The 16090-nt window shown below is 38.0% G+C and overlaps 1 protein-coding gene across 1 annotated transcript; it reads left to right on the top strand.

Moving 5' to 3' along the window:
* Window positions 1-2526: 2526 nt before the first annotated feature.
* c25h12orf75 (chromosome 25 C12orf75 homolog) lies at window positions 2527-15681 on the top strand. The gene is made up of 6 exons (XM_032588949.1): window positions 2527-2902; window positions 8170-8194; window positions 11165-11200; window positions 12150-12229; window positions 12744-12774; window positions 14008-15681. The coding sequence occupies exons 1-5, from the start codon at window positions 2860-2862 to the stop codon at window positions 12746-12748; spliced, it is 189 nt and encodes a 62-aa protein (XP_032444840.1). The 5' UTR covers window positions 2527-2859; the 3' UTR covers window positions 12749-12774; window positions 14008-15681.
* Window positions 15682-16090: the final 409 nt, after the last annotated feature.

The following is a 16090-nucleotide window of genomic DNA, read 5'->3' as shown; positions in this document are numbered from 1 at the left end:
AATAGTGCCCCCTTGTGTTACCAACAGGATTTACAGCAGCTTGACATAATACTTAATTTAGGAAGAACGTTTAAATGTTATTTCCCTCAGTAATAAATAAAATCAACCCAGTTACTGTGGCAGATTGATAAAAATGTGAGAGAAGAACACATGGACACTCTGCAGACAAAGTGTTTAAACACATTTTATCAAAAAATAGATCTAATCACTTATAATACTGACTTTGCAACCACAAACGTCACTACATTACATTGCTTTTAAGTAAGCCAAGAAGTCCCATCTAAAGTTTGTCACAAGCATAAGAGAGATACTGTAAACATGTGGAAGTTCAAGTCAAATGCAACCGATTTTTTAGAAAAGCAACTGGTCTCAACAAAATAAAAATAAAAAATAAAACACAAAAACACTATTAAACAGAAATACACTACTATATAAAACATTAAAACAGTAAAACATTTTAAAGTCTCTGTATTAAAAGCCAATGAGTGAATATGTTTTGTGATGATGGTCAAAAACATTGAGAGTTGGAGCCTGTATGGTGTGTGGGTGACCCTCGAAGTCTTTATGAGATAAAAGCCTCAGTTTCATAAAAAAATATTTGGTGTACAAGTTAAAAAAAATTTTTTTCTTTTCTGAATTAAAATTTGAATAATCAGCCCTTAAATATTTAATGTCTTATTTTCTAAAGGTAAGAATGTGCTCTGGTCAGAGAAGAGCAATATTGAATATTTTGGCATACATACAAAACACTGTGTGACAGAAAGCCAACACTGACCAGCACACCAAACACACAGGGTGAAACATGGCGGTGGCAGCATCATGTTGTGGAGAAACTTTTCGTCAGCAGGCACAGATAAATAAAAATAGACTTATCCATGCTTTATCTTGAGTCAAGCATGGACTGGACTGACCCAGTCAAAGTCTAGCACAGCAGGTTTCCCTTAGCTTTCAGAATTACCTCATGCGGAAGCTTAGAAGCTTTTCACATGAAGCAAGCAAAACGTTGACCCTTCAGTGCACCTACCTACATTCCACTCTTATCTTAATTATTTGATCTGATGCTCTGCAGCAGCTGAACCCAAAATAAACAGTCCTCCTTGTGTCTGTTTTTTGGAAAACATCAAAGACCTACTCTTGGCTTTTGGCTATCAAGTGAGAAAAAGCTCATTAAAGCTTTTTGAAGATCTGAATAACAGTCTAACTGATCAAGGCGGCTCATTGTGCTGCGTATGGATAGACTAAACAAGCAGGTCAAAACGCTCCCAGGCAGAGCAGAACACTTCCTTTCTTCTTCCCAATGGTCTTGTGTTGCTTTATTGTCCAACTTAGAAGGTGCATTTCCACTCTCGCTATATTAACTTGTTAAACTTGAAGGCACCAATAAGTCTGCTTTTAAATGTAGGTGCTCTTTCTCAGTACACCCTGCATAGAAGGGAGAGCCAGCTGAACAAGAAAAAAGGAAAACATGGGGCACATTTTAGGAATGACAATAATGCTGATGCAGTTTTCCTCCTTGGGGATCATGAAGATGGTTGAGATTAAGCTCAATGAGATGCTGAACAAGTAGCCACATGCTAGAAGCAGAGAGGGAGTCGAGGAATCGCAAAGAAAATCTAGCAGAATTTGATTTAGGTCCCCTCTTACTATTAGCAACTTCAAAACAACAGTTTTATTCCAGACCAGGAGGAATCTGAATGGATGGGCCATGTTTGATCGGCTGAAAATCAGAGACAAAGATGTATTTCTGAACAAGTCAAGCTCAAACACAAAGAAACAATTAAATTTGTGTAGAACAAACATCACAAAACTATGGTAATAGTATCAGATTATTACTAATAAGGATTATTCTTTGCTTATTTCTCTAATTCTTAAGACAAATTTTAAGCGATTTAAAACTTAATAGTGCTGTCATTCTCAATAAACAGGGACATATTTTTGGTTAACCGGGATTTTGAGGGCTCCAGATGTCAAAGACGCCTTTGGAAGTTTAATAAAAGCTCAACAGTTTAATGAAATGTTGAAATAAATCCTGAATGAGGTTGTCATTATCAATTAATGTAAGGATTACCATAGAACGAAACAACAACAAACTGTGTCTGTCCTGCGAGAGCTCCAAAAAGCATGACAAATCAAAATGCCCTGAGAACAGCCGGGGGCCAAGACATGACCCTTGTGTGGCACTTGCGGTTTCCTATGCCGGGTGTTTGTCTGTAGCTGGATTGTTTTTAGTCAGAACCCAGAGGAGCCGACTTTTTGCTGCGAACCTCGGCCGTAGAGAAACCTCACAAAGGTCCTCTGTTTTCATCACACAAAAAGCAAATTGGGAATTTCACTGTGAGCATCTCTCTCCCACAGGCGGCTGTATCGATGCCCTTTAGTACAGTAAATTTTTTACACCTTCATGTAAAACGGAAGCTCCCCATTGGTTAAAGTCACACTCCACTCTCCGCCTTCTTTACCCTGGTTTCCTGGGCAACCATGTCAGGGTGGAGAAAAAGAGCAAATCATGTGAGGGCAAAGCATCTTTCTCTCCATCTCCCCCCCTCTGTCTCTCTCTTCCTCTCTCTCTCTTACTGTCATTCTCTCCGTCTCAGTGTGCGTACGTATAAAAGCGTCTCGGAGCTTTCACCTCAGTCTGAGCTCTCTGTGGCTTTGCGGGGCAGGCGGGCGCAGGACTCAGGCACGCCACCAAAGGGCATCCCTCTGAGCCATTTCTTTGACCTTCCCTCTCTGTTTTCCCCGCCGCCCCCCAGTTCCTTCTCTTCCTCCGACGTGTCGCGGGTTTCCCCCCTCTCCTCCTCACCCTTCCTCTCACTGAACGTCTTCGCTCTGCCTAGACGGTGGCTGCATCGATGCAAAATGGGTTGTGGCAATTCCTCAGCCACCAGCACCTCAGGAGGGGGTGAGTGTTTCAGGAATCTCTGTGTAGATGTGTCAGTCAGGGGTGTGATGGCTGATTGGTGAGCGAGAGGCTGTCACCGTCTCTGTGAAAAGGAGGAGAAGGTGTTTTGGGGGTAGATGAAGTCTGTCGGGGTAACGCTTGCGCTCAGGAGCGCATCTTTGTGGGTGCATGCTGGTTACTTGACTTCATTCATGAAAACATCTTCTGCCCTATCTAAAAATCTTTCTTGCTCCATATTAATGACAAGAAATTAAAAGAAATTTACAGAATCCTTCTTGCATTTTACAATAATGTTCACATTTAAGAGTTAATACCCTAAAGACGCAGATGCCGAGTCCAGTTTGGCAAAATCCCTAATCTAAGACTCGACTGCATCTCTAAAAACATCTTGACTTTCACACAGTTGCAACATCTGGGCATTCCTTTTTAGTTTGTCTGTTTTCTTCCGTCGCCGTCTTGCTTTCCAAGGAAATACTGACATTCACTCATCCTTGTCTTCCCACTTGACGGATACCAAGGGTGTCCTGAACGCAGGCACCTCTGAAATACTAAATCAACTCCTGACTTTGAGTCGTAAAACCTGAACGACACGGTGTGAACGGAGGATATTCTCTTATCAAATAGTTTTTCTAACCCTCACCCATCTTATCTCCCCCTGGCACATCTCACTCACTTGGCTCAGACTGTTTTAAATTACACCTGAGAAAATCTCCAGGGTCACACACGGTGTGTGTGCGTACCAGCACACACACCAGCAATATTGTCTCGGTAATAATTAGTTTGAAGTGTCTGCAGAATTACCTCACCAGCACCACTGCCCATTAAAGCAGCGTAATGGGTGTGTTTGTGCTTGTGCAAACGTGCGTGTGCTTGCAGGTACCTAATCAGTGCTTGCCAGGCGTGTTGACGTAGCAGCCTGGTCCAAATGTGATCCACGCTGAGGTTCCATGGCCTGTAAACAACAAATAAGTACCTCCCTCTGGGCTGGACCTTGTTTGTCAGTGACAGGCGGACGACTTCGGTCAGCCTCATCCATTTTTTATTGACTTGGTCTCAGAGGTCAGCGATCAGAAGAGTGTCAAGGACGTGTGTGTCATCCTGTCACTCTGACAAATTGGGAATTGCAGCGGCTCTCATTTGTCCACGCCAGCTGACGCCAGGACAAAATTAAAGCAACTAGCCGGATATTTCTGTCAAACTCATGTTATATACAGTACAGACCAAATGTTTGGACACACCTTCCAATTAAAATGGGTTTTCTTTATTTTCATGACTATTTATAAGGCAAGAAATCCCACTTATTAACCTGACAGGGCTCACCTATGAAGTGAAAACCATTTCAGGTGACTACCTTTTGAAGCTCATCAAGAAAATGCAGAGTGTGTGCAAAGCAGTAATCACAGCAAAAGGTTGCTACTCTGAAGAAACTAGAATATAAGGGCTATTTTCAGTTGGTTTACACTTTTTTGTTTAGTGCATATTTCCACATGTGTTATTCATAGTTTTGATGCCTTCAGTGTGAATCTACAATGTCAATAGTCATGAAAATAAAGGAAACTCATTGAATTAAAAGGTCTGTCCAAACTTTTGGTCTGTACTGTATATTTATAGATATTGGCATTATTATTGTAGATTGTTGCATAATCAAGAAAAAAAAAACACCCATACAAAACGTAACTTTTGGTTTGGTTTTGGGCGGTACTGAGGCACTTCGTAAACAATCAGAGCTCTTTTGATTACATTTTCTTGCTGTTTGTCTCAGTGCAGGCTATTGATGAAATTCGTCCTTCAGTTTTGTTTTCAGCACAGCTGCAGCAATATGTCTGCGCTTCATTTAAAAACCCTCCATGCTTTTCGCAAAATAATAAAACACTGAAGCAGTTTGTGAGGAAGACCAGGGAAGGCTGGAATGGCCAGATTTCATTATCAGCAATCACTTTGAGTCAAGTTGTCCTAAGAAAACATTCAAAAGCATCTCACAAATTACAATACCAACAACAAAAAAACATTATTTCTGGAATTTATTTCAAAAAGTGAAGCTCATTCATTTCAAACTATTTTCATTCAGTCAATAATTTCACAAAAGATAACAAAGCAACTTAAAAAATGTCAGTTTTGAAAAAAGTATTTATTTTTATATATTGAAAAACTGCATGTGGAGAGTTGTTTACACTCCTAAACTCTAAGAATAAGTGGAAAAATATTCATATGCATGACAGCAAATATATGCTCCTCATAATTGCTGACCAGCTTTTGGGTTGTTTCCACAAGTATTTTTGCAATTGTTGAATCTCTGGGCCTTCTTGGCATCTCCCTAATCTTTAACCCAGATTATTCAGTCTGAAGATGTTGGGTAAAGTCAAATATTACAGGTAACCCTTGTAGTCCATATCCTGTGTTTGGAGGCACTTAAATCTGTGTCACCAGATTCACCTTATGAATCTCTCAAATTCTTTAAAGGACTTTGTATCATTATCCTCCAGTGGCTCACAGGTTATCAGGTTGCTTCTGTACTTTTCTCTTCCACATTTGTTTCTTCTACTCACCTTTCCAAAAATAAGCTTGGATACGCCACTTCTTTGGCAATTTTGTTCACTCATAATCATCAAAATTAGGAGAAAATAAACTCTTAAATTACACAACTCTGTGTAACAAATCCTATGATCATTTCAATTTTGAGCTGGATCGCTAACAGTATTCCTAGAACTAAAGTAATACTATAGGACCATTTTGTCAAAAGCTTTTGCCTACCATGATGCTTCCTGCTTCTCCTCGTGCCTTTTGTGATGTCATCACCCTTAATACTCACCTGGCAGAATTAGAAGGACTATTCACATTTAAACATTTTTAAAATTTGTGAAATTCTGCTGTGGAAAGTCACGCTTCATGACCTACCTGTGTTTTTTTTTTTTTTTAAATTCTCGGTGTACATTTACCTTCGTCTTTAAAAATTAAAATCAGCACATTAACGTAATATTTATGTGCAACCCAGAGGTAAATATTCCCATTTTTTGATAATAAAAATCCAAATCCTAACCACTGTTGAGGTCATTGAAGAAGCCGTGAAAATCAAGTTGGACAAGGTCATCATGAATTCAAGCCTGGCCCTCATCGAGTTCACTCAAATGACCGCACTATATGTCACATTGTTCAACCCAAGCCTTGTGTGCGCAGATGCGCAGCCTCGGATATGAATGAGCTTTTGTCGAGGGCACTGAAAAGGCCTCTTTGTCACGTTAGCGGACTAGAAACCTTTGCAGATCTCTACATAGATCGAAATATTTCCCATGTTTTTCTGCTTCGTTTTCTATGATTTCACATTAGTTTGATGCTTCCAGGATTAGTTTCGCACAAGTACAGATAAAAATTGGTTGAAGGAGAATCCTATGCATGTCTTTCTACACTGTTGGATGGAGCTATGCGTACAGTACGAAGGGAAGGGGGTCAAATTATCCTCCAGCTTAACTTCATCACTGTAGAGCCTGTGCATCAGGAATGAAGAAATGCTAATTGGCTCATCTAGGAGTTAAACAGCCTTGAGCTTTCCACCTGTGTCACTGGAACTGAGGCTTCTTGTGCTGCTCTCCATATACTGTAGGTTCTTTGACAGTGGAGCTGAAAACCAAAAGCAATTTTAAGCTACATAAGCAACATCAGGACTCTAAACTGAATTGAGTAAAAGTTTCAACGGTTTCAAGGCCAAAGACAAAAAAAAAAAAAAAAGAATGATCACACTGTTCAATTCAATGTTTACTTATTAGCAACAAAATCATCAAAAGCCACTTAATGAGACAAATACGTCCAGTTCATATCCAGTCATTTGGATCCAATTGGATACAGTTCAGTTGAAATGCAATACTTATGCAATACAGTCATAAAAGGTTAATTATTTAATTGGTAATATTATGAAGACACCTCTAGCAGCGCATCATTAGCTGTTCTCTGTGCTGACCAGAAGACTGGAAGGAGACACACGCGGTAAAAATGAAGCACATAAAACACTGAGTCAGGAGTTCTTTCTAGGGAAAAGAGAAAAAAGAGAGAGAAGATGTGGTTTATAGTTGCAATATCAGTGGCACTCTCCAGGAAAGAAATGCAGCTGAACTAAGAGGCACTATGACAGAATTATTTCTATAGAAGAAAAACAAACAAAATGAGCAAATATATTTAATTTAATCAATTTTTTAAAGTTGCTTTCCACTATACAGAGATGCTAAAAGCACTGAAATACAAGTACTTTTAAAAGGAAAACAAAGCAAGTACAAATGACAGCATTGTCTTCTTCACTCGGTCCACTCAGAAAGAAGAGACAGGTAAAACTAAAATACCACCAGAACATATTTTCTATGCAGAAGAAAGAAGAGAGTGCACATATTTAATGTTTGCAAGATTTCTTTCAAATACACTGCGTGGGAGAGAGGCACAGCTAAGCTGAAGGACTGAGCTGGGAGTACTTTCTACATGGAAGAAAAACACAGAGAACACACATTCTTAAGAGAAACAATACGTCTGTATGTGGCTCCAACCAAAACAGTTTTTTTTGTCCTGAATGTCATTAGAATGTAATATACTTGTTTCTGTAAAAAATAAAATAAAACAAGAACAGCCGCTCTGAGCAGAGTTGCTGTGTTTCTTTGTGTCTGCTGAAATACTGAGCAAAAATTTATTGCACAACAACTCATTACCTTCAGCAGCCATCTTGAATGCTTTAATAACTGCAGCCTTAAGACTCACCGTCACATGATCTAATCAAAGTCCTAATTCGACAGGACTCGCTTCATTTCGACAGATTTCGCATGAAGCTGTCTCAATGATTGAGGTCGTGATGACTTTTGCTCAGTGACGGCGCATCGTCATCATGCTTGATGTAACTTTTAGGAGATGGCGTATAGTGTGGCAGTAAAGAGCTGGGGATGGTCAGTGAAGATGCTCAACGGAGACATTTGATGATTTTTATTGGTTATTTCTTTATTCATGAGAGTGACAAGGATTTCTGCAGATTACTACAATCCGGACACCACCTAGAATAAAAGGCTTGTCCAGCTCTGTGTAGTTATTGTCTGTATTTCAATGAACCTTCACAACCCAAAGGTTTTCACAGCAGAAATAAAAAGGTTTACATGCACCCTTAATGAAGTGAGTCTACTGCCAGCATCCTATTATTGTCTGTCCTTGATTCAGTGATTCTAAACACAGAAATTAAAAGTTAGTAATAAAACATCCTTCCTCCATGGGTTAAATCTTGTTCGTTTGTTTTCTGTTCTCAGGGCCAGCAGAAGCCTCCAAAGATGTGTAAGTACATCAGTCATTTTTAAGAATTTGAGAAATTCATAAAGCTTTGCAAGACATAAGTCAAAGCTAAAATGAAGTTTCTGGTAAAATAGTTAATAATTAAAATAGTTGCCTTCAAGTTTTTAACATTTTGTCTCATTACAAATGTCAACTTTTAGTGTTTTATTGGATGCTAAAAGTTGATACGTGATACAGCAACACCAAGAAGTGCAATAATTGTGAAACAGAACATAAATTATGCATGGTTTTCAAAAAGAAGGTTTCTGTTGAAAGAAAGGCATAACTAGTTTCATTCAAAGTCTGATGCAAAACACAGGTGCATTTCAATAAATTAGAATATTATTGAAAAGTTTATTTCGGTAACTCATTTTACAAAGTGAAACATATTATATAGTCTGCAAACTGCTTGCAAACCTCTATTTCTATTAATTAGGATGATTTTAGTAGTACTTCTCAGAAAACAGCCTTGGTGGCTCCCAGAAAGCTATTTATCCATCAATTTTCTTGTCAGTGTTAAACTGAGAATCAAACATGTAAGACTCAACCATAAGAATAACCATAGGAATACATGACTGCTACTATTGACCTGGTCAGGATTAAGATTTTGAGTAAAAAATAGATTAATTCACTACAACAGGGATACATTTACAAGCATGTGTGTCTACTTTGTACCCTAAATCAGCATGCATGTTTCCTGGTAGCCATTTGAGCAGCCAGGTTAAGCCCTTGAGAGCTGACTGAAGAGTGTTAACTAATCAGAGCGTCCTAAAACTGAACGCATCAAAATATCACAAACATATGTAGACCCAGGGGCGCCATATAGGAAAAGGGAAAAGTTATGACAATTCTAAGGGCTCCTGACCAACAGGGGGCCCTCCACAATTTATTTATTTATTTTCTGTTCATAGAAATGTAAAAAAATTGGGGCCCTGTCAATTACAAAATTAATCATATTGCATTTTTGAGGATTGTTTTTAGCAGTAAAAATCAAATGTTGCCCCTTCCAGACCAAAAAGCAGACGTCCATATTTGCTCTGAACCCCCCTGGCTCTGCATGAAATGGTTCGTTCCTGCTTGGAGCTTGACGGTGACGGTGTTCAGCAGCAGTCAGTACAAGACAAGAAGGACTGTGGCTGTTACTATGCTTCTAAGAAAAAATGATAAAATCAGGTTTTCAAAAAAAAGAAAGAAATAGAGAGCGAGGGAGAGAGAAAAAGGCAAGAGTGTTAATTTATAACCCAGTTTTTCTCCAAGAGACTGTGTGAGATTATCAACTATTTAGCATAGTTAGCTTAGCTACAGACTGTTTGCCTTCATTTCACTAGCATTTAATGAATTAAGGAAATAAATTACCAGGATATTCATACTGAACTTGTCCCTGTACCTTTTACCACTTAACAGGTGAGTCAGTCAGCAGCAGCTCTAACCCACGTCCCTCCTGACTCGTCCTCTGCTAAGTGAAATTAAAGCTGCAGTATGCAACCTTTCTAAAGAAAATTTTTTTTTCACTTATTTGTTAAAACTGTCATTATGTTGTGACATTATGGTACGAGAGATAATCTGTGAAAAATCTATTTCCTCTGCTTTCTCAAAGTGCTAGAAACAACCAGTCAGTGGTAGGAGAGTTTTAGCGCTGTCAATCACAATCTCATGTTGCTGCTCATCCCTATTCTGTAGCTAGCATAGCCTGTTGTAAATATTTAGTTTAGTTAGCATAGCTACCAATGATGGCAGATAAACATTTTTCCTGTAATGATATGTTGTGTCGCCACCATTATCACATTTAACAGTGAGTGAATGAGGTTGATTGACAGCCCTAAGACCCTCCTACTGGTTCTGATTGGTTGTTTTGGTCAGAATGTTGCATTACTTTATCCAGTCATAGTAGTTCAGGGAGCAGGTGGAGGAGATTGATTGTTTTCTCAGATTATCTGTCTCATAACAAACTGTCACAACATGGTGACAGCTTTAATGGAAATGGAGAAAACAATTTTTTATTAAAGTTCTATACTGCAGCTTGATGCAACTACATAGCATTTTTTGAGAAGTCTGGATTGTTTTATGTATATTTTGCACGTTGCTTTTGACTGTTGCTCGTGGGGAGAGACATTTCAGTAATCTAAAACTAATAGAAAAATTTAAGCAACCTACTTGCATACTGTATGCGGACTGCTTAATGTAAAATTCATGAGCAGTAAATATTGTGCTAGTTATCAGTATTGGACCAAAGAAAGCATTCAATTGCAAGCCTTTAAAATTGTGACACTTTTCATGGGTCAGATAGACTCAAAAAATTGTAACAGCAGCTGCGTGGGGGGGGGGCCCAATTAAATTGTTTGTCATGGGGCCCAAGATTCCTGGAGGCACCCCTGTGTAGACCACACTCATTTTGTCACATACAGACAAACTCTTTATCTATCTACCACAATACCCATCAAAAGAATTTCCTAACCCATTTCTCCTTACCTTGATTTCATCCTTTACTTTACCAATCAAGCAGAGTAAGCATGCTAGGTCAAGTCTTTAGGGACCCACAGGGTCGAATCCCAGTGGTCTACTTTAGTGCCTACTGAGTTCCTTCCAAGATGAAACAAACAAAACATGCGCACACTCGCATTTTATGTTCAAAAGAAAAGAATCTGCAAACAGAACAGCCTCCAAGCTGAGTATTTTTGCTGTTTTGTCTGCGGCGCAGCTTCATGTGAGCTCTGCAACAACAACATGCTGCAAGCAGCTGATTGTTCAATAACCTCAGCTGAAACGATAATTGCCAATTCCATGTGCCGCATCATCTTCAGCTGCTGCCACCGGGGAATGATCCGTATTCCCTGCAGCTCGCCGTAAATGCTCCGCAGCGCAGCTGAAACAAAACACACCCTGGAGTCCAGTGGCTGCTTCTTCTCAGAGCTTCAGATGTTTCTGTGCTGGGCTCTGAATGCTGACCTAACCTGTGATTCTTCTCTCAATCAGGACAGAAGATCCCTTAGCAGACGATGAGAAAAGAAGGTATTCTGTTGACGCTTCTGAGGTTTTCGGTTGCCATGTTGCTTTTTGTAAAACAGTCAGTATTTTGCAAGAACAGTAACCAACATCTGCCAGTAAGGTAGATACTATATTAAAGAAAAAGTATTGATATTCCTTGAACTTCCTTTTATTTTGTCTCATTTCAACCAGTTAACTTTGACCAATGCCTTTGTTTTTGCTCATTAAAAGCATGATACTATCACCACTATGTTTCACAGTGGGTGTGTGGTGGGTTCAGCGTGTATTTTGGTGTTCAAAATAATGCCAACAACATGTAGGCAAGAAAGTTGAATTTAAGTTTTCCATGTGAACAGAGCATATTCTTCGACATGTTTGCCATGTCTCCTCCATGGCTTCTTGCAAATTGCAAACAGGACTTCTTCTCCCCACTCTGATTATAGATTCAGGGATTTTGAAGTCAATCTGTTTCACATAACCTCATTTAAATGAACATAGTAGAGATTTAATTCATGCTCTCCTTGCTACATTTTTCACTTTAAGTGGACAATCATTTCTTGGTAGGTTTGCCATTATGTTATACTTTTTCTACTTCCATATGACGGATTGAACAGAGCTCTGTAAAATGTTTAAAGCTCAGAAAAGGGTTTTGTAACCCAACTGTGCTTTGAACGGCTCAATGACACCTTCTCTGATTATAAAATAAGCTGAAGACAAAAGTGTGTAATATTCTCAGGATTGTTGAAATGTAACATTTTTCTTCCATTTTTTTCCAGTCTTTTGATTCTAAAACCAAATCTGAAAAAGGTCGAGAGAATTTTGCAAGGGACTGAAATTTCTTAAGAGTTGAAACTCAAAGAAAATAAATTCTACGAACATATTATTATTAGCCAAATTTAATCTTATTGTTTCTACTCACAAATAACTGACAAATTATGTTGCACTAACATAATTTCTTCTCCTGTCCTCTCAGGAATTATGGCGGTGTGTATGTGGGTCTGCCTGCGGACCTGACCACAGTAGCTGCTAGTCAGTCTAAATCCACACGGAAAGGTGAACATCTGCTGCAGACGTTCTAATTTTAAACAACTTTGACATTGAAGTGTATTTTTGAGGCACATCTGAACACGGATGCTTGATAATCTCCATCAGATGAGCTACAGCAACATGCAAAGCAGCCACTCACCTCATTGTCAGGGTCCAAAATTGGATCCGTTAAAAGAAAAATATGCCAACCTTGAAAATGTTCATGCTATTTATTAGCTCTGTTTGCAAAGTGGACAGTGAAACTGATTCAATTCAAGAAGCAGCAATGTACTGGTAAATCATAATGCAGGATTTAATGCGGGTATTTTTCTTCTTTAATTTATGTTTTTTGTGCCATTTTACTTGTCCTTGCTGAAGTTTAATAAAACCGATTGTAATTTGAGACGTATCATTTCCTATTTTAACTGATCTCTATCAGTTTTGACAGAGATGAAGAAAGATCAAAGATGGTAAAAGATTCAAAATGTCAATGTCCCTACAAATAACTTGTTGCTGTGTATTTTTCTTCTTCTTCTTACAGACTAGCAGCTACAGAATGGAGTTCAAAACAGGTACCTGAAAAAACAATAATGCAGCTTATTTGGCTGTTTCTTTTTTTTCCCCAAAATGACCCAGAACCAAAAATGTTCATTACCTCAACATTTTCTCTGTTTAAATATTTCTAATGGGACCACTGACAATATTTATACCAGATGTTGACCATAAACCCCCCCTCCCAACAAAAAACAACAACTATGGAAACAATCTGGTTATGGATTTATTGGAATGAGCACTGAATAAACTTACAGAAAAGCATTTCCTGGTAAGGACAAGTTCAAGAAGTGACCATTTAAATTAAGATTAGAAATGCATATGCTAAAGAAAAATATGTATTTTGTTATAATTACTTCAATGTTTGAATAATACGTTTACATAAAATGATGTTAAATTGTAAGAGTAATTAATAAGAATGTATATTCATTATCTGAAATTTATTTCATGAAACCACTTCATGGCCATGTGTTGCAGTACAGCTTGAATTTGTTTTGTAGCTCGGCCTTACCCATAATTCAGTGGGCGGGGCAACAACATGAAGGGTCTGAAGGGACTTGTTGTGCCGGTTAACCAATCAGATATCACCGTGTCTGATGAGCCACAATGACAACTGAAACAAGTAAATAATGCTAGAACAATTATTTGTCATTTCATGTGACTAACTGAAGTCTTAATCACAGATTTAAATATTTAGTTATTTATTCAATTAATTATCTACCAGGTATTGTATTTAATGCAATCATGACAGTTTAATCACATATATAAAAAGTTATTTGGTAACACTTTATTTGACAGACTGACATGACACTGTCATAAACATGACATAACATCTGTTCTGAACAATGAAGGAGTCCTTATGAATGTCTATGACTGTTGTCATGAAGTGTCATTCGGAAAATTATGACACTTTAATGAGTTGAATTAAAAGTGCCAACTTTGCATTAAAAGTGTCATTATTTACCAAACATTTCAAAGTTGGCAATTTCAAAGGACTTTCAATGCAACTTTGCATTAAAAGTATCGGTATTTACAGAATGAGTCTTCATGACAACAGTCAGACGTTCATAAAGACTCCTTCATGTTCATGACACGTCATGTTTATCACAGTGTCACGTCAGTCTTATGCACACCCTGTCAAATAAAGTGTTACCAAATTATTTCAATGGATTGTGTTCATTTTTGCTCTAAATAATAATAAAAAAAAAACTAACTCAAAAACTGTTGACTTTTAAATTGTTTGGTCTCAACAGGACCCTACAGTTGAGTCACCCAGAGACTGTCACGTTACAAGCAGAGAGCATCTCGCCGCTCTGATTCTGGTAGAAAATGGACTAAATAAGGATCTTCAGAGTCACACTGAGCAAAAGACAGGAACTAGCAGAGCGGCAGAAGATGAAGTGATGTTTGGATGCGTACGGCATCAGTCACCGCCCTTTATCCTTGAGAACAAAAGACGAAGAAAGAGGAATCCCAGACAGGCGCCCCACGCTACGAGTAGCAGCTGAAGGTGGTATCAATGGACCCCCCCCACCCCTCTCTCCCTCTCAGGAAATGATGGAGGATACAGCCAACTTCACAACTGAATGAGTGGGAATCACACAATCTCCCTAAACTCCCTTGGCAATAATACTTTCTGCTAATAATATCACTATAGTGCATAAATGTTTAACTGCAAGTAGACTGAACGTGTCACTGGTGATGAAAATAGAATTTATTGCAATCAAGGACCTGCTGTTGCATCAGGAAAGAGAGATATTATTCTCAATAATCACTCTGAGAGCTGAAATGAAGCTTGTTTTACATGATGTTCCAGATGTGGTCACCTGACCCATTCCAGGCAACAATTTTATGTATTTGTCGTGCTTATTCTCCCTTCAGCATTTTTTTTTTTTGCTCAAAAAAAAGCTCAGAATATAGTACCTTTAAAGCCACAAATGGGAGATTTTCTTAAGGTTTTCATAAGCTGAACTGTCAACTTCTTTTCTCACATCACAGCATAAATGTAGATTTGCAAAAACAGCTTAATCTTGGAAGAGATTGAAAGGAAGCAGCTTAAAAAGAAACATAGAAACGGTGAATCGGTCTTCAATCCTCCCCACATGCTATATAGCTGAACTCCATGTTGTTTGTGTCAGTGTGTAATCTTTGAAAGAAAATGTGTGTTGAATTGTGCAATTTTCTGTCTGTCAACAAACACCACAAGAGAAGATGAAAATTAAGTTTTCATTGAAGTACAGCTTATATTGTGATATTTACTGTGCCTTGCGGAGACGTTCCCACCCCTTACACTTCTCCACATTTTGTCACGTAGCCACAAACACCAGTGGATTTTATTGAGATTTTCTGTGATTATCCAACACAAAGTGGTGCACTGTTACGAAAAAAAAAAAAAAAATCATGCATGCTTTTCAAGTTCTTTTATAGATTAAAACTGGAAAATGATGTTGATCCATCACATAAAATCCTAATAAAACACATCAAATTTTGTGGTTACATCATGAGAAAATGTGGGAACGTTCAAGAGACAGGAATACTTTATCAAAGCTTTTTAAACTCTTTGTACCCTTTATATTTGCAAATTACTGACTACTGAATCAAGTCATGTTTCGTTCTGCTAAGCAGCATGTCGAAAATGTGCAAAAATGTTTGATCAGTATGGGGGTTAAAAAAAAAAAGAATCTGGAAATGAACTCAAGAAGAATCTAAAGAAAATCTATTTGGACTTGCTAACAGCACAAATGAGTAAAGATTTCCAATGAGGAAAGATGGAAATCCATCTAGTTTGGACTTCTGCGATGTACTTACAGTCTGTACGGGTTCTTTGTACTCCGCTCTTTGCCTAATGGGATTTTCTCCAACACCTCTGCAAACCCTGAACAAGGATAAAAGAACATTGAAAAGGAATAAACTGAATGAATTTTTAATGCTTCTCTGTGGCTTTAGGACAGTATCCCTAGCTGAATATCAAGTCAAGAATTAATTTTTTGCAGACATCTTGTAGCTTTTGAAATAACCAAAAGCTACAAATAAATGCATTTGGTTTTACTGCCAAAGTCAACATAATAATTTTACACTCAAGCAGTTAAAGGCATTAACTCCTTAAAATGACAGATTAATAAATACTGATATATTTTCTGGTTTGATCCTGAAGTCCATACTAGAACATAGTTATGAACAAAGTAGCACTGGTAAATTATTTACTTTGATTTAGTTTAACATAATCAATCACAATATAAATTTAATAAGAATAGGAAACTTAATGTATTTAAAGGGGGAAAAAATAAAATAAAATCAAGATGGAAAATATTTACATCATTAAGCAAAAACTATAAA

Source organism: Xiphophorus hellerii, chromosome 2 (genome assembly GCF_003331165.1).
Source record: "Xiphophorus hellerii strain 12219 chromosome 2, Xiphophorus_hellerii-4.1, whole genome shotgun sequence".
NCBI lineage: Eukaryota > Metazoa > Chordata > Actinopteri > Cyprinodontiformes > Poeciliidae > Xiphophorus > Xiphophorus hellerii.
This window is presented reverse-complemented; position numbering and strand designations above follow the sequence as displayed.

Excerpts from the sequence above, each read along its gene's own strand:
- c25h12orf75 (XM_032588949.1), top strand. The coding sequence starts at position 2,860 with ATGGGTTGTGGCAATTCCTCAGCCACCAGCACCTCAGGAGGGG. Across the intron at positions 2,903-8,169 it reads CACCAGCACCTCAGGAGGGG|GGCCAGCAGAAGCCTCCAAA; the intron begins GTGAGTGTTTCA and ends TTCTGTTCTCAG. Across the intron at positions 11,201-12,149 it reads GCAGACGATGAGAAAAGAAG|GAATTATGGCGGTGTGTATG; the intron begins GTATTCTGTTGA and ends CTGTCCTCTCAG.